We start from the raw sequence: 22,290 nt of genomic DNA on the forward strand, positions 1-22,290 counted from the left end.
AGACTTGAGAACACACAGAGTCACCCACAGACAGTCCACCCTGTAACAGTCCACGGGTGAAAAGTTTCACTCAAAATTGATTAGTAATCCCTAAATAAGCTTTCTGTGATCTTTGTTGGCAGTAGTTTTGCATAGAATTGATGTATGGTGTTCTTTTTGTGTAATAGAGTTTCAGGTTGCATTTCTTGATGCAGCAGCGGACTGAATTAAGTGATAATGGTTTTCTGAAGTACTCCTGAGCATATATTTATCTTTGTGGCTATATTTATCACAGTAGCATAAAGGTGTTCATGCTATGCCATCTGCAGGCTTTACGTTTATGCATGTTCATCAGTGGTTTCCAGATTTGCCCTACACAGACTGAGGTCTTGTCAGATTTTCTGAATCTTTTTACAATATTATGTGGTAAATAATAAAATTATTGCATTGAAAAATGGTTTTAAACTGATTCTCTCATGAAAGTTGGTAAAAAGTGGTGAGCCACAGCTCACTATTGTTTGCAAAGACTAAGCCTTTGGTGGATCCTCCTTTTAAACCCAATCATGATTCCTTCACCCGTTACCCTTCACCTGCTCATTGTGAAATATTTCAAATTGGTGTAACGTGATTATTTTCTAAAGCACTGTTGCCTCACAGCAAGAAGGTCCTGGGTTAGATCCCCAGGTGGGGCGGTCCCAACATTTCCAGAAATAGGGTTTGTAAAAAGTTATTACAATTAGTATAAGAATTGATCAGAAATAAAAAGTAAATAAATAAAATCTGAAATTAATGCAAAACTAAACAGCATTTTGTCCGTTCACTGGGTCTAGCAACACATGAAAATGTAAAGCAAAAACATTTTTATGGCAAATATGAAAAGTATTTTAGACTCAAATAACTGTTCTGAATTTATGTCAGTGGCTCAGTGTCTGCGTGGGTGTCCTCCAGGAGCTCAGGTTTCCTCCCACAGTCCAAAGACATACAAGTGAGGTGAATTGGAGATACAAAATTGTCCAAGACTGTGTTTGACATTGAACTTGTGTACTTATGAATCTTGTGTTACCAGTGATTACCTGTTCTGTCATGAATGTGACCAAAGTGTAAAACACGACGTTAAAATTCTAATAAATAAATGTTGTTTTGTATGTACTGTAAGCTGAATGACAGATCAGATGTACAGCTGAGCCTGGCAGATAGTTAATGAAACTGTTATTCTGTAAAACTTTTTATCACATTTTCTTGTCTGCATAAGAATGTAAGAAGTACCTGCAACAATGTAAAATATAGAATAAGGGATGTTACTTTTGTGCTTGAAATGAAAAGTTTAAATACTTAGGCACCCATTAACAGATTTCATATACATCTTATCAAATGTCATATCTTATTGTATTAAATACTGTGTGTTTAGAAAGTTTTGCAATCTCTCAGTCCGCTGTTACATTTAAATGTACTGTAAAGAAGTCCTATTTTATCTACTCCTGAAGTTTCTAACTCTGTTTTATGTTTGTATTTTTTTTTTTCATTTTATTTTAGCACTTGCACTTTGTTGTCCCAGACAGTAATGGACTCCTGTCTATACCTGAAAGTGTAAGTGCACTGCTTTCTTAGTACAACTTTTATTAATCATGAATGCTGTGTGTAAAATGCAATAAGATGGTATTGAAGTATTTAAATAAGTAAATAATGAGTAAATTAAATAAAATTAATTATTAATGTTATCAATATTAAATGTAATTATATTTATTGTTTATGTTTACCTTTCCTACTTTTCAATACATGGTATTATAAGAGTTAAGTTTAACTTCAGGTAACAATAAAATCAATTATATTTATATCTTACTCACACTTGTCTTCTTTTGCTCATATCGTGCACTAGATAGGTTGTAAAGTGCCATAATATTATATTACACTGCCTGGCCAAAAAAAAAGGTCACCACCTGGATTTAACTAAGCAAATAGGTAAGAGCCTCCCATTGGATAATTACTGCATGGGTGATTGTTTCAGCTGGCAACAAGTTATTTAACCATAACTGATGCAGTGAGTAGTTTCTCATTTGTTAAACAACCATGTCGAAAGACACATCCTGTGGTCGTGGAAAAGATGTTTATCTGTTTCAGAAGGGTCAATTTATTGGCATGCATCAAGCAGAGAAAACATCTAAGGAGATTGCTGAAACTACTAAAATCGGGTTAAGAACTGTCCAGCGCATTAGTAAAAAGTGGAAGGACAGTGGGGAAACATCATCTTTGAGGAAGGAATGTGGTCGGATAAAAATCTTGAATGATCGTGATCGGCGATCACTTAAACGTTTGGTGAAATCAAATGGTAGAAAAACTACAGTAGAACTCAGGGATATGTTTAATAGTGACAGTAAGAGCATTTCCACATGCACAATGCAAAGGGAACTCAAGAGATTGGGACTAAACAGCTGTGTAGCCTTAAGAAAACCACTTGTCAGTGAGGCTAACCGTCAAGAACAGCTTCAATTTGCTAGGGAGTATAAAGATTGGACTCTGGAGCAATGGAAGAGGGTCATATGGTCTGATGAGTCCAGATCTACCCTGTTCCAGAGTGATGGGCGCATCAGGGTAAGAAGAGAGGCGGCTGACGTGATGCACCCATCATGCCTAGTGCCTACCGTACAAGCCTGTGGGGGCAGTGCTATGATCTGGGGTTGCTGCAGTTGGTCAGGTCTAGATTCAGCAATGTTATGTGCCCAAAGAATGAGGTCAGCTGATATATACTATACTGAACGACCAGGTTTTTCCATCAATGGATTTTTTCTTCCCTGATGGCACGGGCATACTAAAAGATGACAATGCCAGGATTCATCGGGCTCAAATTGTGAACGAGTGGTTCAGGGAGCATGAGACATCATTTTTTACACATGGATTGGCCACCACATAGTCCAGACCTGAACCCCATTGAGAATCTTTGGGATGTGCTGGAGAAGACTTTGCGCAGTGGTCCAAATCTCCCATCATCAATACAAGATCTTGGGGGAAAATTAATGCAACTCTGGACAGAAATAAATGTTGTGACATTGCAGAAGCTCGTGGAAACGATGCCACAGCGAATGCGTGCTGTAATCAAAGCTAAAGGCGGTCCAACCAAATATTAGAGTGTGCGACCTTTTTTTTGGCCAGGCAGTGTAGAATATAAATAGGTAAGCACATTAAAACTGTTTTCAATATCTTCCTCCCCATCAGAAAAACCTAGCACAATACATTATGGCAGTAAATGAGAAGAATATGCTGCACCTATATGCCAGCATGCTGCATGAACGTCGCATTATCATTACCTCCAGCAAGCTTAGAACTGTAAGTACCTCTGCTGTTTCCTCTAGCACTTTAGGTACAATCACCTCACCTTGTGGGAGCTTTTCAGTATGCCATTATTGTTATTTTATTACATAAAATTGGTCTTCTTGCAGCCGAGAAACTTATTTAGCAGGTGTTCTTACACAGACCATGAACACTTACCAAACTTTAAAATATATTTTGTGTGTTTTTCTTTCTTATGACATAATATTGTTAATATGATATTGTTCATGTATATAAAATATATAGTTATAAACTATTTATAAAAATATATAAAAGTATTAGGTACAAAATGTTGTATACACCAATCAGGCATAATATCCAAATATTGTGTTTGTCCCCCTTTTGCTGCCCCATACGCAACAAACTGCGATGCACTGTGTATTCTGACACCTTTCTATCAGAACCAGTATTAACTTCATCAGCAATTTGAGCTACAGTAGCTCGTCTGTTGGATCGGACCACACAGGTATCAATGAGCCTTGGCCGCCCATGACCCTGTCGCCGTTTTACCACTGTTCCTTCCTTGGACCACTTTTGATAGATACTGACCACTGCTCTGACCCAGTCGTCTAGCCATCACAATTTGGCCCTTGTCAAAATCGCTCAAATCCTTACGCTTGCCCATTTTTCCTGCTTCTAACACATCAACTCTGAGGATAAAATGTTCACTTGCTGCCTAATATATCCCACCCACTAACAGGTGCCATGAAGAGATCATCAGTGTTATTCACTTCACCTGTCAGTGGTCATAATGTTATGCCTTGTCGGTGTATTTACTACATAATATACCCATAATGTCGGATTGATGTTGTGTTAGGGGACAATATATGTTGTGTAGAATTGGGATCTTCTGAATGCAACCTGATAACCATAAATTGTTTTCCCTTTACTATATTTATATTGATATTAGTCACTTAACCTTTGTCTTTGTTACTGCCAAAGAGACAAAAAAAACTTCTTTCTGGACCAAGACTCAAGCACTCCTTAATATTTATAGTATTTGTAACATTCTATAGTTACACTCTCACTGCTCTCCTCATATTCATGCTGTCAGCCCGGCTTTATATTATCAGTTTTACAGTTTCAGCAATTTTTTTGCATAGTTTCTGTCCGGCTCCTCTCGCCTCAGGAAGGGAGTGGAAGCTTATCGTACGGGCAGCCTGAACCTTCCCGGCGGTTCGCTGAGAAGCAGCAAACGATGTTGTGCACCTTATCTCGGCTTTCTAACGGAGTTATCTGCTGCCCGAGAGAGAGCGAGAAAGCGAAAACGAGCCTGCCAACAAAGCAGAGCCTTTCACGATGAGCCAGCCGATGGAGTATTTCACTCCTCCAGGCCGCAGATATCGTTCTGCGCGCTTACTGACACGAGAGTATAAATCATTAGCCTTATGGGTAAAGAGCCCCCTCGCGTTAAGGTGATTTACCGCCTCGCAGAGTAAGAGGGTCGCTAGCCGTCCGTTTATGGAAATAATATAGCGTTGGGGTTAGCCAGAAGCCCGGTGTCGTTAGGGTTTCCATTCAGTGAAGCCTTTCATCATTCCAAATTCTGAACCCATCTGTCTTGCTTTGTCAGTGCCACCAATTTGGCTGGCGCACACTGGAAACTGTTGGCTGTGCCAATGTTTAAATAATCTGATCTTAGTTTCTGGAATACAGTGGTACCCTGAAACTCAACATCAATTGGTTCTGGGGCTGGAGTTGAGTTTTAAAAGGCGTTAAGTTTTAAGGTATTTTTTCCCCATAAGGATGTTTGGGAAACCTGTCTAGCTTTGGATTATGTCTAGCTTTGTCAGTGCCACTAGAAACAGGCGGTGCCAATGTTTAAATAATCTGATCTTAGTTTTTGGAATACAGTGGTACCTTGAAACTCAATGTCAGTTGGTTCTGGGAGCGGCATCGAGTTTTTAAGGCGTTGAGTTTCAAGGTAGTTTATATAACATGTTAATGTGCTCCATGGTCATGTGGAACTGCACATATTTTAGGCTAATGTAAAATAGTGGGGTTGTTTTTGACACTTATTCACAGAAAATAACACAAATATAATATAAAAAAACTGAAATACAATTAAAAACACTTAAAATCTATTTAAAAAATACAATAAAACCTGCACTAGGCGGCCCGGTGGCACAGCGGGATATTCCACTACCACACCAGGGCTGAGATTCTGAACTCCTCGGTTTGAAACTTGGCGTTGCCACTGGTTGGCTGGGCACCATCTGGTGGCCATAATTGGCAGTCAAGTCAAGTCAACTTTATTTATATAGCGCTTTTTACAATAGACATTGTCTCAAAGCAACTTTACAAAATCCAGGACCAACAGATACAAAAACCCCTGCAGTGCCTGCAGCAGATACTAATTGGTCACCGTATCTGCTAGGGCGAGACGACCGGACTATGTGTGGGTGGGTTTTCATACACTGTATAAGAACCCTGATTGGAGGAATAGAAGCCTGTGCAAAATGCAGGGGCGAAAAGAGGCGTGAGCAGCGACGTGCTCTCCTCAGATGCAATCGGGTATCCCTCAGCAGCAGAAGACAAATATACTAGACTAAATCGGGAGAAAAATGAGGAGAAAATGCAATAAAAAAAAACCCTGCACTTTGCTTTTAATTCTTTACTGTTTTCTTTATGCTTCTTAATCGTGGAGATGCTTGAATTTGGAATACCGTATTCCTTAGCGAGTTCAGTAAGGGCACATTCACAAGCAAAATAGCTTTTGCTCTGGCTGTGCTGTTATTTCCTATGGAGTGTGTCGGTGCACAAAGCTTAACGTAACTTATTGTTAAAAAAAAAACTTATCTCTCAGTCCGCTGTTACATTTAAATGTACTGTAAAGAAGTCCTATTTTATCTACTCCTGAAGTTTCTAACTCCGTTTTATGTTTGTATTTTTTTTTTTTTTCATTTTATTTTAGCACTTGCACTTTGTTGTCCCAGACAGTAATGGACTCACAAGCAAAATAGCTTTTGCTCTGGCTGTGCTGTTATTTCCTATGGAGTGTGTCGGTGCACAAAGCTTAACGTAACTTATTGTACTAAAACAACGAGCGAGGAATGTCATTAGTGGAGAGAACTTATAAGCAGTAATAATTAAGAGAGGTTTTGTGTTTCTATGTTGTTCTTTTAATACATTAAGTCACATTGAGCTTTATTCATCTACAGTGGTACCATGAAAATCGACGTCAGTTGGTTCTGGGAGTGGCGTTGAGTTTCAAGGTATTTTTTCCCCATAAGGATGTATGGGGAAATCTGTTAATGTGTTCCATTGTCCTGTTTAACAGCATATTTTTTTAGGCTAATGTAAAATAATGGGGTTGTTTTTAACACTTATACACTGAAAATAACACAAATATATTAAAAAAAACTGAAATACAATTGAAAAACAGTTAAAAATCAATATAAAAATACTATAAAACCTGCACTTTACCTTTACTTTTTTATTGTTTATTTATGCTTCTTAATCGTGGACATGCTTTTGGAATACCGTATTCCTTAGTGAGTTCAGTAAATGTGCTTTCACATTAGAAGCAGCAAAATAGTGTGGAGTGTGTCGGTGCACAAAGCTTAACGTAACTTATTGTACTAAAACAACGAGCGAGGAATGTCATTAGTGGAGAGAACTTATGAGCAGTAATAATTAAGAGATCATTAAGTTAAGATCATACATTGTCACATTAAGCTTTTTTTTATCTGCAGTGTACCTTGAAACTCGACGTTAATTGGTTCTGGGACTGGTGACGAGTTTTAAAGGCGTTGTGTTTCAAGGTATTTTTTCCCATAAGGATGTATGAGAAACCTGTTAATTTGTTCCATGGTCCCATAGAACTGTATATGTTTTAGGCCTATCTAAAATAATGGGGTTGTTTTTGACACTTAAATACACTGAAAACAACACAAATATAATATAAAAACACTGAAATACAATTGAAAACAGTTAAATACAAGAAAACCTACACTTTACCTTTACTTCATCATTGTTTCCTTATGCTTCTTAATCGTGGAGATGCTTGATCTTGGAATACCGTATTCCGTTCAGTAAAGGAGCATTCACATGAGAAGCGGCAAAATAGCTTTTGCTCTTTTACGCTTTTCCCTTTTTTCCATGTTAAGTTTTGTGCACTGTGAATGCAGTATTCCATGATCAGGCATGAACAAAGAGTCTGTTCATAGTTGATTTGAAATTAAATAAATACATTTTTTAAAGGCTAAACACATCAAATTTTCAGGGGAAACGCTGAGTTTAAGGGTACATATTTCTCCACAAAGTGCGTCGAGTTTCAAAGATTTGTAGTTCAGGGGACGTCGTGTTTCAAGGTGCCACTGTAGAAGCGTTTTAGACTCTCTCTGAAAAGCTGATTCTTAGAATTTCTCAGCACCCCAAGCTGTAACACAAGTTTAAAAGTGAAACATCAAGCTAAACACAGATACATGTGGAGCTTTCAGAGTGTATTTGACGGTTATTCCACACAAATGCAGATTCGTCTCATATTCGCACTTTGATGATGTTTTACTGCACCGTTCAAGCCAAGCACTGAACAGAGCTGCAGACACATTAAGTTTAAAGTAAACGCTGAGTTTAGGGGTACAAATTTCTCGACGAAGGGCGTCGAGTTTCAAAGATTTCGAGTTACAAGGTACCACTGTATAATCATTTTTTAATCCTGGCTGCAGCTTCGGTCCTGCTATGAGATAGCCGGATAAATAAAGACAAGCAGAAAGAGGGAGAAATTCGTAAGCGTATATATTATGCATGCTTCAGGCTGACCCTCGGTGTTCTCGGCCCCCGGTGTACCTCGGCGCGTCAGTTCTAGCTGAACACGGCCGCCGCCTTGCCTGTACCCGGAAAGCAAAGGAATAAATCATGATCTTACATTGGCGCATCAGTCGACTCATCGCTGTTTGGTGACCAGAGGCGAGGAGCGCCGCTGTTTCAGAGGTGCATCGGAGAGGCAGCGGCCCATGCCGCCCTGTCACATGCCGGTATAATTGTGCCGCATCAGGTGCCCTGTAACTAGTCAGCTGGGAGACCCTGAGTCTTTGACAGCAGCTTTCTCATCATGCTGTCAGCGCTATGCTAACAAGAGTCGATCCCGTCTTGGCCTGTGGTGTTAGCCACCGAGCTTCTCTTCTGGCCTCAGTCATCTCAACTGCACCACCACCCCCCGCCATCTTTCCTCACCTCCTCTCTTTCTCTCTCTCTTATTGTGTCAGTCTGTATCTTTTTTCTTATCTGCCTACTGCAGCGCAGTTTCATTTCCCCCTTTTTTTCCAAGCGTTTCTTTGATACTTCTTATCCGGCACCACTGGCTGGCTTTTTTCAGGGCACGCTATCGGGACGGTTTAGTATTATCTTGTGTTTACCTCCCTGTGCCCTCTCTTCTCCTTCTTCCTCTCTCAGTGCCACCTCCTTGTTAGTGCTGAGCAGAGACAGGAGCTGAGAAAGAAGTGTGGTAATTGGGAAGCGAGCACAAGTCCAGGAGAGAGAGAGAGAGCTCACAGGTTTTAGAGGAAGTTGGAACACACTCTGGGTTGTCACCCTTGTCAGGGGGAAATCACACCTCTGGTCTGCCCCAGTTGCGCTCATGGTGCTGCCTGCAGCGGCGCTCTTATCAAAGATCGGGACTTTTCGGCTGCTTTAGGAAAAGCTACGGACATGTTCTCTGATCTAAAGCACCTGCTTACTAACTTCTTTACGCAGACACGAATAGCTGTATGTGGTGCCGGGGCTGTCGGAGGTTGTGTTGAAAACCCGCGTTCACGTCAGCCTGGTGGAATGGTGGAGCAGTCGTGTTCCAGGAACACAGCTGGTGTTAAATCCACTTTAAACGCATGTGAGGAAATCTGCCAGACTGCTTCTATCATATGAAGGTTTAGAAGCACAGGGCTGATTGTATCTTCTTTTTTTCTTTAAAACTGATCATCAGTAATCATTAGTGGTGACTAGGGGTGTTACGGTGTGACCTTTCACCTGTGTATAGTGAAAAATGCAAAAACAAACGTACAAAACATACAAATTAATCTTGTTTCTGGTAAGTCAAGTGTGGTAATTAATACATTAATTTAGTAGTTATTAGGGTGGCTCGGTGGGTAGCACTGTCGCCTCACAGCAAGAAGGTCCTGGGTTCGATTCCCAGGTGAGGCGGTCCGGGTTCTTTCTGTGTGGGTTTCCTCCGAGAGCTCCGGATGTTCCTCCCACAGTCCAAAGACGTGCAAGTGCGGTGAATTGGAGACTCAAAATTGACTGTGACTGTAACTGAACTGTTTTTGTCATGAATGTAACCAAAGTGTGTAAAACATGACGTTAAAATCCTAATAAATAAATAGAAGTTATTAAAATTGTACTTTCATGCCCACCCCCCGATTGTAACTTCCTTTGCTATGGCAGACCCCCACCCTGACCGGCGAGAGCTGCACACTATCACACGCCCCCTCAAACATGTTTTCAGTCACAGAGTACTTATATTCATGATTTATACAAGATGCCGCATAGGACACACCAAACTCGCTCATACCTACCTGCTGAAGGGAGACCAGGCCCCCACTTGCCCCCTCTCTGGATCAAGAACCTACAATACAAACAACTACAAGGAAAACTTCACTTTAGCCATTATTAGAAGCACTAGGACTTGGAAATGGCATATAAGAATTAAAAAATAATTTAAAATCTACACCCTCACAATCCCACAAACAACACTCTAATCCATATGCACACGTTCCAATATGTTCACAGCCCTCCTCTTCTCTTCCGCCAATCAGGGTCCTTAAACAGCGTATGAAGAACCATCCAACCACACATAGTCCAGTCCCCCCGCAGATACAGTAGCCAATTAGTATCTGCTGCAGACACTGCCAATTATGCCCTCCAGATGACGCCCAGGCGACCGGTGGCAACACCGAGTTTCAAACCGAGGAATTCAGAATCTCGGCGCTGGTGTGCTAGCTGAATATCTTGCTGTGCCACATCGGCGCCTAAAATAAGTACTTATCACCAACAAGTACAGAGGATCACACTATGCTGTCTGTATTTCTCTACTGCTAGTGCCGACACCTTTACCCAACAATAGGAGTTGCTGATGCAAGGGCAAGGAGGTGATTAACGATCTGGCTTTTCCTCTCTATGACACAGCTAATTGTGTCTGTTAAGTGCCTTGTTATACAAAGTGCATAACAATACAGTGGGAACCCTGAGCTTTTTTCGTGCCAACGAGACCCTCGAAAGACATTTGTTTGCTCATTTTAGCCAGCTTGTTGGCTTAATTTTTTGGCTTAAATAGGTACATGTCAAGGGGAACAGACAGATGTTATTACAAAATAATCTGGTTTTTCAAAATGAAACATCTTTCAGAGTGGGATTGTCACTAAAACAGAAAAACATTAATAATTTATTCTTTCTGTTTGGCCTGGTAGTAAATGACCCACGGACCGGTGGTTGGGGACCACTGCTATATACCGTTGCGCCTAAAACAATGTTTTTTGTGAGTTGTCTTAGTATATTGGAGACAAATCAAGAAATTAAGTGAATTTCTTTTACTTCATTTTGAAGTGTGATGAGACCAAATTTGAACTGACGTCAGCCAGTTAACACCATCTCTACTGTACAATATGCTGGTGGTAGCATGGGGATGTTTTTTAGCACTAGGGACTGGTAATCTGTTCAGGATCATTGAGAAAAAAATGTACACAGTACCAAGAAATAAAACAATTCTGTATGATCTCAGACTGAGAGTAAAGTTTGACCCGTTCCGTTTTATGCAACCCTGGCATGTTTATGCAATAGAATGTGAAAGAGAGTGTGTTATCACGAACATCACTGCCGAGATTCGGTCGCAGACATGAGCCTAAGGCGAGTCCTTCACATCACCACAGACATGATGTTATTTGTGATAACACAAGAGTTGTTGCTATGCTACAGTAACAGTTCTCTAGCCTGCCTTTACATACTGGACTACAAAAGACTGGTTTATATATAACGCTACCAACTAATGTAAATATTAAATACAAAGTGCAAATAAGCAAAGACGAAAGGAAAAGGGACAAAAAATATGATTTAAAATGAATTAAGTTGTGTATGGTGATATGTACAATACAAATAAGTTTATATTATGTTAGTTTCTAAACATTTCCAGTATGTTTAGTTGTTCTGCTTAATATTGGGCTAAACAGCTCAATGTGCAATACTGTTCATTTATTCATTCAGCTCTTTCTTTTTAACTTCACTGTAACTGCACTAGTAAGACTATTTGTATTGCCGTTCTGTTGATGTTCTGTTTTTGTATTTGTACTGTAGAATTTTTCATAGTGTGTACATTCAATGCCACTGGGGCATATAATGCTACTGGTGCTTTAATTTCCATCCATCCTTCATCTATATGTCTGTCTGTCCATCCATCTGTCCGTCTGAGTCTGTCTGTCCATCCGTCTATCCATCCATATATCCATCCATCTATTTATCTCCATCAATCCATCCATCTATCTGTCCATCCATCCGTCCATCCATCTATTCATCTGTCTGTCTGTCTTTGTCTGTCTGTCTGTCTCTGTCTGTCTCTGTCTGTCTATCTATTTGTCCGTTCGTCCATCTAGCTGTCCGTCCATCCATCCACTCATCTATTTATGTTTGTTTGTCCGTCCTTCTATCCATCTATTCATCTGTCTGTCTGTTTGTCCATCCTTCTATCCATCCATGCATCTTTCTGTCTATTCATCCAGTCGTCTGTCTGTTCATCCGTCCGTCGGTCCATAAATTCATCCATCCATCCATCCATCCATTCATAAATCCATCCATCTATTCGTCTGTCTTTCTGTCTGTCTGTCTATCTATATGTTTGTCTGTCCATCTATCTGTCTGTCCATTTATCCATCCATCTATCTGTCTGTCTGTCAGTCCTTCTATTCATCCATGCATTGTTCGTTCTATCTGTCTGTCTGCCTGTCTGTCTGTCCGTCACTCGTTACTTGGCAACACGTCAGCGGAGTGATTTAGTTTTTGTGTGAACAGGTGTTGAGAATGCTTCTCAACCAATCAAATTAAAGGATTGGAACTGACTGTATAATGTAACTCTATAATTTAAAGTAATGAAAATCGTTATAGTCATCACTGTATCAAGACCTCAGCTTGCTGTGTATAACCGCTTCCCAAATAACCCAGCCAAACTTGACAACCTTAGTACTAGTTTGAGCTTTTTAAATGATATAAATGCTTTGTTTCAAAGAAATATTTGTGCACTTATGTGTGTATAGAACTTGTTTTATAGATAACAGACTGACTGCATTTTAATCACTGTTTTAAAAGAAAATTTGAGCAATATCTGTCAGATCATACACACAATTAATCACAAAATTATGACACCCTTACAAGCCTAGTAGTCACTTACCCACAGAAATCATCTATAAAGTGATATATTTTACCTTAATCCATTCTTTGGCACCCAGGCTAAATTCTTTTCTCTTAAGTTCTTTCTATGTCATTTTTAAGTCTCTATCAACTTAACCTCGACCCTATAGAGCTTTTCACCTTTTCCGTGTCAGGAAGGATTTCAACTAAAGCCCCAGTTTCATATGTATGTCCGCTTATCATGAAACCAATTCCAGTGCAGATTGTAAATATTTGTCATTCTTTACTCATCTAAATCTACTTGAACGGGAGTTTTAAGGCCTCTGTTTGGCTTCTGTCATAACAAGAGCTTTTCCCCTCTGAGTCTGTGAAAGGATTGTGGGTTTGGGATAAGCTGGAGATTCTCAGCTGAAGGACGTCCCTAATGGCCGGATCATGAGCTGCGTTGTTTGTCTGAGCCTGGTCACTTCTGTATAATCAGCCATGTGTGGCTGGTCTTTACTTAACATGCTCATTAGTGCCAGAGCTCAAAGCGGACTCCCAGCAGGCACCCGCTCTGCACCCAAACAATCCAGAAGCCAGCATTTTTTTTTTCTAAGAAAACACAGTAGACTTATTATTATTTTTTTTTAATCTGGCTGTAATGTTTTCAGTTGTTACTTTTAATATATTAAGAACACTCATTAATACTTAAGTAGTAAGAAAAATATAAAGTACAGCCGGGGGAAAATTGACCTACATATGCTTTTAATTATTATCGTCATTGAGAATAACATGATGTGAATAAAAGATATATTTCTTTTAAAAATCACTCATTTTTATAGGTAATTAATACAATTACAATACAATAAATCTTAATTTGGGGGAAAAGGATTATATGTAAAATAATAAAACAGAACTTAAATATTGTTTATGTGGAATTAGGTAAAAATAAAAAAGGAAATACAGCATTTTTAACATACTGTAGTAGGCATGAATAAAGGTTTTTACCTAATTAGGTTATCATTTATCAAAAGTCTTATCTGGTATGAGTATCTAGATCACATGACTTGGTTTAGATTAACCATCATCATTTTGTCAGACTGCTCAGAAATAATCATGGACTTACTGACCAAGTGGTAAAAAATTAAATAATAATCATAGTTATTTTTAATACAATAATAACATAGTTTCAAAAATTATTGTGACTGTTGTATTTAGTTTGCAATCAGTTGAAAAATGAAGCTGGACTTCTGAGTCTTGGACTAACTGCACATGTAAAATGACAACATAATTTTATTAATGTATTTTTTTAATTACACCTATTGACTAAATTGTAAGTAGTGATTATAGATTTAAATGTCCTCAGTAATGTAGCTCAGTCTGAAGTAAACACACGCGTGTATTTTCTCTTTATCTTAGCAGAGAGTGTTGGATAAATTAAAACTGGAGATGCTGCTAAGCTCGACTGGTTTTGCTGGTCACTTGTGACAGTTTCAGTAAAAAAAAAAAAAAAAAAAAACAGGGTCACTTGGTAGTTTTGGTATAGCGGTTCACACATTACTGAAAGCCCCCTCCCAAATCCTCACTCAGCCCTGCTCCCTCTGGTATTCCAGTGGCTCATGCTTTCTCTCTCAGCAAACTCATGTTTCATTCTTTGGCAATTTGCCCTAATGAAGTCCCAGCAGAGCCTTCAGACCTCTGTTCTTTTTCCATATTTAATCATGTTATTTTAATCTGGAGGTGTGTGTGTGTGTGTGTGTGTGTGTGTGTGTGTGTGTGTGTGTGTGTGTGTGTGTGTGTGTGTGTGTGGTTGGAGGGGGGGGGGGGGGGGTGTCCATACAATTGCTAGGTAGCCACAAGCAGTGATGAGGGTGAGAGGATGCTTCACTTGGGTTTCGCCCACCGTTCAGGCAATTAACTGCTGTCTTTTGTTTATCGTCTCTTCCTCATCTTATTAAAATTCTTTCATTTTATCACAATATTCTGTGTTTATTATTTCAAAACGAACAGCTGTTGCAAGGTTACCTAAAAACAAATAATAAAACCTTAACTCTGTTTCTGGCCAAAATGATATATAGACCTGTGAGGCCAAACACACTGAGCACAGAGTCCGGTAATATTTATGATGGGTAAAATTATAGGTTTGATCTTCCTTTTGTGTCTGTGGCCTGACTAGGGCACACAATAAAGAGAAATAAGGTGTTGTTTTATGACAGGTTGTAGCACCATGGACCATTCAATATATATAATTTATATATGTTCTTTCTTTTTTATTTATTTAGTCAATATAAAATGTATTCAATTTAAGCCTGGATTACCCGTTTTGCATTTCTTTTTGCATTTCTTTCTTCTTTCTTTTCTTTCTTTCTTTCTTTTTTCTTTCTTTTTGTTTTCTTCTTTCACTTTGTCTCTCTTTTTCTTTTTTCCTCTGTTTTACTTTCTTTTTTTCCTCTCTTTTTTCTTTTGTTTTTCTTTTTTTCTCTCTTGTTCTTTTTCTTAGTTTTTCTTTTCTTCTTGCTTTCTTTCTTTCTTTTGCATTTTTCTTTCTCTCTGTCTTTCTTTTTTCTCTTTTTGTTGTTTCTGTCTTTATTCTGTCTTATTTTTCTTTCTTTTACTCTCTCTCGTTTTTTTCCCATTTGTTTGTTTTTCTTTCCTTCTTTTTTCTCTCTTTCTTTGTTTTTCATTGTTTCTCACTTTTTTCTCTCTCTTTCTTTTTTTTCTTTCTCTTTTTCTTTCTTTTTTCTTTCTCTCTTTTGCTCTTTCTTTCTTTGTTTTTCTTTTCTACTTGCTTTTTTCCTCTCTCTCTTTCTTTCTCTTTTTTTTTGTTTTGTCTGTCTTTATTTTTTTGTTTTTCTTTATTTTTTTCTTTCTCTGTCTTTTCTCTTTTTGTTGTTTGTCTTTATTTTTGTCTTTCTTTTTTCTTTCTTTCTCTTGTTCTTTTTTCCTTTGTTTTTCTTTTTTTTTTTTCTTTCTTTCTCTTTCTCTATTTGTTTTTCTTTTTTCCTTCTTTTTTCTCTCTTTCATTTTCTTTTTTGTTTTGTCTATTTTTTTGTGTTTTTCTTTCTATTTTTTCTTTCTCTTGTTTGCTCTTTCTTCCTTTGTTTTTCTTTTCTTATTGCTTTTTTTCTCTCTTTCTTTCTTTTTTTTGTCTTGTCTGTCTTTATTTTTTTCTATCTTTGTTTTTCTTTTTTATCTTCTTTTTTACTCTCTTTCTCTCTCCTTTTCTTTCTTTTTTTTACCTTCTCTCTTTTTATTAATTCAATATTTTTAGGTCTGCAATAGACAGTAACACCAAAGACAAATGCATTAACTACAGCTTTGTCTATTTTTTAGTCAAAATTAAGTATTTAGCTTTAAAGTGTAACCCACTACTTAGTGAGATTTATATTATTTTGACATTTTATCCTACACTGTTCTTTTGGGACAGTTGTTTGATATTACCACAGGAGCTTGTAACTCGCTTTTAACTTTTACAGGCTCAGATTCTATCGTTCTGGTTATGTTTATACAGATATTCTTCATACTAAACAACAGTATGATTACTAATAGTAACCATATTTTTTGTACCCTTGTAATCTCCTGACTGATGCTGTCTAACAATTAGGCCCCTTTTTGATGCTTGTCAGGGAAAGCCTACTTAAACAGCTGAACTTAATATAGTTATACATGCTTACTTAGTCACTTTAATTGATGACTACTGTTTAACAAGTGTCTGAATGTGATTGGTTTGTTCTAAACACAGCCACATCCCCAGTTAAGAGGGTGTGCACATTTATACAATCGATTAAATTTGTTTTTATTTTATTTTTATTTTTTAATTGATTTCAGATGGTTTTTCAATTGAATTGTACAGATTATAGATCACATTAAAGGTGAAAATAAATATTAAATAATTTATCTTGGTCACATTTTTTACATGACAAAAACTTGGCATTTTTCATACTTTACTGTATCAAAATGATGTTATCTGACGTCTGTTTCTCCATTGTTTTTGCTCTCATTTTTTCACAGTTAACTGCATGTGTTCATGGCTCGGCTGCCATGCTCTACCCTATGTACTGGCAACACATCTACATCCCTGTTCTTCCTCCTCACCTGCTGGACTACTGCTGGTAAAATCATTACTCGCCTTCTAGCTCTTCTACTACACACTCTCATAGTCTTTTCCTGCCATTTTTCACTCAGGCTTTTGAGTTCAGGAGGGATGTACATCAACCAGGCATATCATTATGACCACTGACAGGTGAAGTGAATAACACTGACTATCCCTTCATCACGGCACCTGTTACTGGGTGGGATATATTATAACATATAGCCTCTGTGTTAGAAGCAAGAAAAATGGGCAAGTGTAAGAATTTGAGTAATTCTGACAAGGGCCAAATTGTGATGGCTAGACGACTGGGTCAGAGCATCTCCAAAACTGCAGCTCTTGTGGGGTGTTCCCGGTCTGCAGTGGTCAGTATCTATTAAAAGTGGTCCAATGAAGGAACAGTGGTAAACCGGTGACAGGGTCATGGTGCTGTTTTGGCAGCAAAAGGGGGACCAACACAATATTAGGAGGGTGGTCATAATGATATGCCTGATCGGTGTATATTGAACAGTATATAATATTTCAAAAGATCATAGTGGTAGTAAAGGCGTTTTATTCTGGTTATGATACTGGACTATTATATTAATCTGAAGGTTGCTAGTTCAAGCCCCATCACTTTTATAATGTTAATTAAGATTAACTGTGATTTGTTTGCATAATATGTGCATAAACAGTAAGATAAAAAAAAGGCCCCCTAACCAGGCTGTATGCTGAAAATGTAAATGTTAATCAATAAATTAAGTGTACATACACGTTTTATACAGTGTATAATATGTAATAAACAGCTTACAATGAGTTTAAACAATAACCACTACACTTATCTAGTCTCTTTTTTTAAATTCCCTGCTGAGGTAAAGGCAAGATCAGCTGCAGTAGCACGACTTAGCTTATTAGCTACATAACTTGATTGAGCAACCGCCGCAGCAGCTACCCAAACCGATCTAATTATACATCCCTGCCTCACCGCACTCCAGCAAAGCCTGAAAAAAAAGTGATACATCCCAATTACACTAATCACCTTCAGTGCTCAGGGTGCCCCTCTCTGCAAACAGTCAAAGACACTAATGAAGTTTAGCTCCCTGTGCACATTTTACCAGAGACAGTTGTAAATTTTTTCTTGTGCTTATAATTTTGATAGGTTTGTTCTTGTTTGGCTGTGATTTAATACGAACAGGTCTTGGTCTGCTTTGTTTTCATTCATAAATACTTTATGTTGCTGTTTATGGATTTGGATATTTGGATGTTTTTAAAATGTAATTAATATTTGTTTTGATAATGTCTTGTGATTTGCCTGTATTCCCAATAGTGCGCCCATGCCATACCTGATTGGAGTTCATCTGAGCCTGTTAGAGGTAAGCAACATCAATCTACTGTCAGTAGCTCAATGTCTGTACAGCAGCCTTAAATCTGATTAACAGAACTGGACCGTGGTTATAAGATTCAGTTGTTTTTTGCCATACAGTATTCACTGTATTTGCTGTTTCTACTGTTAGCAGTAGGTAGCAGTCATCTAAAATCCTAACAAGGCGAAATTTGACGCTTCAGCTGGAGATGCAAGGCTATGCAGAAATTGACGGATTGTTTTTACCTTTTATCTGCTGCCTGTGTGAATCTCAGAGATGAGAGAGTCGGACAGAGGAGGGAAACAAAGAACCAGGGTGTTTGGGTACTGAAAGCTGGCATGTTGGTCGGTGGGAGACTATAGCTATGTGTGAGCGAATCTGATGGTCCTGACAGTCGCAAACATCACCTGTATTTATCACGCTTTCCGATTAGTGACAGTCCCCCTATCTGGATGCACATAATTAGACCAAATCAGCACGAAGGCCTCCGTAGCAGCGACTGTCAAAAGTGACAAACCATACTTTTTTTTTGCGTGGTTGTTTCCCCCACCTGCACCCACGGAATAATTGTGGGATTTGTCACAATCAGGATGCATGGCTATCTTTGTGTGTGCACAACAGAATGGTCTTTTTGGTTTTTATATGTCAGGAGAAATGCATTTGTGCGATTCTCTTTGTCTACATATTTTTCTTTGTCTACATGACTTTCATGCAGGATATGTAGCATCTATATCATATTCGGTGTTGTGAATATTTAGTTTTGATGATGATATTTAGTTTTATGAGTGGCTTGTTTTGATTACTCAATTTTAAGCCGTGATTGTTAGGACTGACGTGTTTTTCATTTACAGCAGACGTTGGTTTCCATGTTTTGGAATTGTCAGTTGTTAATGGCTTTAGGAAGTGTGATGATGAAAGAAATATGTTAGGCATTTGAATTTAACTATAACAAAGATGTCCATCCATCCATCCATCCATTATATACACCGATCAGCCATAACATTAAAAACCACCTCCTTGTTTCTACACTCACTGTCCATTTTATCAGCTCCACTTACCATATAGAAGCACTTTGTAGTTCTACAAGTACTGACTGTAGTCCATCTATTTCTCCACATATGTGTCCACTCACTGTCCACTCTATTAGACACTCCGACCTAGTTGGTCCACCTTGTAGATGTAAAGTCAGAGACGATTGCTCATCTATTGCTGCTGTTTGAGTTGGTCATCTTCTAGACCTTCATCAGTGGTCACAGGACGCTGCCTACGGGGCGCTGTTGGCTGGATATTTTTGGTTGGTGGACTACTCTCAGTCCAGCAGTGACAGTGAGGTGTTTAAAAACTCCATCAGCGCTGCTGTGTCTTATCTACTCATACCAGCACAACACCCACTAACACACCACCACCATGTCAGTGTCACTGCAGTGCTGAAAATAACCGACAATCCAAATAATACCTACTCTGTGGTGGTTCTGACCATTGAAGAACAGCATAAAAGGGGACTAACAAAGCATCCAGAGAAATAGATGGACTACAGACAGTAACTGTAGAACTACAAAGTGCTCCTGTATGGTAAGTGGAGCTGATCAAATGGACAGTGAGTGTAGAAACAAGGAGTTGGTTTTAATATATTGGCTGATTGGTGTGTAATATGTATGTATAATATATCCAATATATATAATATGTATAATATACATTCCATAAGTTTGTTATTTGTTATTATTTACAGTGTACAATGTCAATAATGCAACCAAACAATAATGTGAATATTACATTTAAAATAATTGAGATGTCCAATATAATTATGTTCAATTATAATGTTAATTAAGATGAACTGTAATCATAATGATTTGTAATCATATAAATAACCATTAAAAGTAATATTGGCATGAACCTTATGAAAAAAATTGACATTATAATAAAAATGTAATTTATATATATATATATATATATATATATATATATATATATATATATATATATATATATATATATACTGTATATATATATATATATATAATAAAAAAAAATTTTTCTAAAGCTTAGCCATTTATTATATTTACAGAAGGGCTGTTGATCTTGTCACTGCAACGGCATTTGATTTGTCATTTGTGTGCATGATATATATTTAACAGTATATAATATTCCAAAAGATCAGAGGGGTAGCCTAGTGGGTAGAGCTTTGAGCTATCAATCAGAATGTTGACAGTTCGAATCCTGGCTCTGCCATGCAGCCACTGTTGGGTTCTTAAGCAAGGCCACTAACCCTCTCGGCTTCCAAACATGCTAGGATACGCAGGAAAAGAATTTCATTGTATTCTACACGTGTATATGTATATATGACAAATAAAGGTTTTATTCTGGTTATGACACTACACTATTAATCAGAAGGTCACTAGTTCAAGCCCCACAACTGTTTCCCAGCAACTCAGATACTTCATTCTGAGCCTTTGTGTAATTTGGTTTATTCTAATTGTGTTTGCAGATTTCTCCTGTTCCTGAGTCTTTACTGTGTTGGTGTGTGTTAGTGGTGTATCTGTGTGTGTTAGTGGTGTGTCTCTGTGTGTTAGTGGTGTGTCTATGTGTGTTAGTGGTGTGTCTATGTGTGTAAGTGGTGTGTCTGTGTGTGTTAGTGGTGTGTCTGTGTGTTAGTGGTGTGTCTGTGTGTGTTAGTGGTGTGTCTATGTGTGTTAGTGGTGTGTCTGTGTGTGTTAGTGGTGTGTCGGTGTGTGTTAGTGGTGTGTATGTGTGTTAGTGGTGTGTCTTTGTGTTAGTGGTGTGTGTGTGTGTTAGTGGTGTGTCTGTGTGTGTTAGTGGTGTGTCTATGTGTGTTAGTGGTGTGTCTGTGTGTGTTAGTGGTGTGTCGGTGTGTTAGTGGTGTGTCTATGTGTGTTAGTGGTGTGTCTTATGTGTGTTAGTGGTGTGTCATGTGTGTTAGTGGTGTGTCTATGTGTGTTAGTGGTGTGTGTGTTAGTGGTGTGTCTGTGTGTAAGTGGTGTGTCTGTGTGTGTTAGTGGTGTGTCTGTGTGTTAGATGTGTGTCAGATGTGTGTCTGTGTGTGTTAGTGGTGTGTCTGTGTGTGTTAGTGGTGTGTCTGTGTGTGTTAGTGGTGTGTCTGTGTGTGTTAGTGGTGTGTCGGTGTGTGTTAGTGGTGTGTCTGTGTGTGTTAGGGGTGTCTGTGTGTGTTAGTGGTGTGTCTGTGTGTTAGTGGTGTGTGTGTTAGTGGTGTCTGTATGTTAGTGGTGTGTCTGTGTGTTAGTGGTGTGTCTGTGTGTGTTAGTGGTGTGTCTGTGTGTGTTAGTGGTGTGTCTTTGTGTGTAAGTGGTGTGTCTGTGTGTGTTAGTGGTGTGTCTGTGTGTGTTAGTGGTGTGTCGGTGTGTGTTAGTGGTGTGTCGGTGTGTGTTAGTGGTGTGTCTGTGTGTTAGTGGTGTGTCGGTGTGTGTTAGTGGTGTGTCTGTGTGTGTTAGTGGTGTGTCTGTGTGTGTTAGGGGTGTGTCTGTGTGTGTTAGGGGTATGTCTGTTTGTGTTAGTGGTGTGTCTGTGTGTGTTAGTGGTGTGTCGGTGTGTGTTAGTGGTGTGTGTGTGTGTTAGTGGTGTGTCTGTGTGTGTTAGTGGTGTGTCAGTGGTGTGTCTGTGTGTGTTAGTGGTGTGTCTTTGTGTGTAAGTGGTGTGTCTGTGTTTGTTAGTGGTGTGTCGGTGTGTGTTAGTGGTGTGTCTGTGTGTGTTAGTGGTGTGTCTGTGTGTGTTAGTGGTGTGTCTGTGTATGTTAGTGTTGTGTCTGTGTGTGTTAGTGGTGTGTCTGTGTGTGTTAGTGGTGTGTCTGTGTGTGTTAGTGGTGTGTCTGTGTGTGTTAGTGGTGTGTCTGTGTGTGTTAGTTGTATGTGTGTGTTAGTGGTGTGTCTGTGTGTGTTAGTGGTGTGTCTGTGTGTGTTAATGGTGTGTCGGTGTGTGTTAGTGTTGTGTCTGGGTGTTAGTGGTGTGTCTGTGTGTGTTAGTGGTGTGTCGTGGTGTGTCGGTGTGTGTTAGTGGTGTGTCGGTGTGTGTTAGTGGTGTGTCGGTGTGTGTTAGTGGTGTGTCGGTGTGTGTTAGTGGTGTGTCGGTGTGTGTTAGTGGTGTGTCGGTGTGTGTTAGTGGTGTTTCTGTGTGTGTTAGTGGTGTGTCTGTGTGTGTTAGTGGTGTGTCGGTGTGTTAGTGGTGTGTCTGTGTGTGTTAGTGGTGTGTCTGTGTGTGTTAGTGGTG

The 22,290-nt window shown here is 38.8% G+C and overlaps 1 protein-coding gene across 1 annotated transcript in view; it reads left to right on the plus strand.

Moving 5' to 3' along the window:
- Positions 1-22,290, plus strand: part of dennd1b (DENN/MADD domain containing 1B) — a 270,151-nt gene that overhangs the window by 174,922 nt on the left and 72,939 nt on the right. The window contains exons 8-11 of the mRNA XM_063013088.1: positions 1,513-1,566; positions 3,190-3,300; positions 16,630-16,730; positions 18,015-18,060. Coding sequence (XP_062869158.1) covers positions 1,513-1,566; positions 3,190-3,300; positions 16,630-16,730; positions 18,015-18,060 — 312 coding nt within the window. The remainder of the gene's footprint in view (positions 1-1,512; positions 1,567-3,189; positions 3,301-16,629; positions 16,731-18,014; positions 18,061-22,290) is intronic.

This window comes from Trichomycterus rosablanca, chromosome 17 (genome assembly GCF_030014385.1).
Source record: "Trichomycterus rosablanca isolate fTriRos1 chromosome 17, fTriRos1.hap1, whole genome shotgun sequence".
Lineage (NCBI taxonomy): Eukaryota > Metazoa > Chordata > Actinopteri > Siluriformes > Trichomycteridae > Trichomycterus > Trichomycterus rosablanca.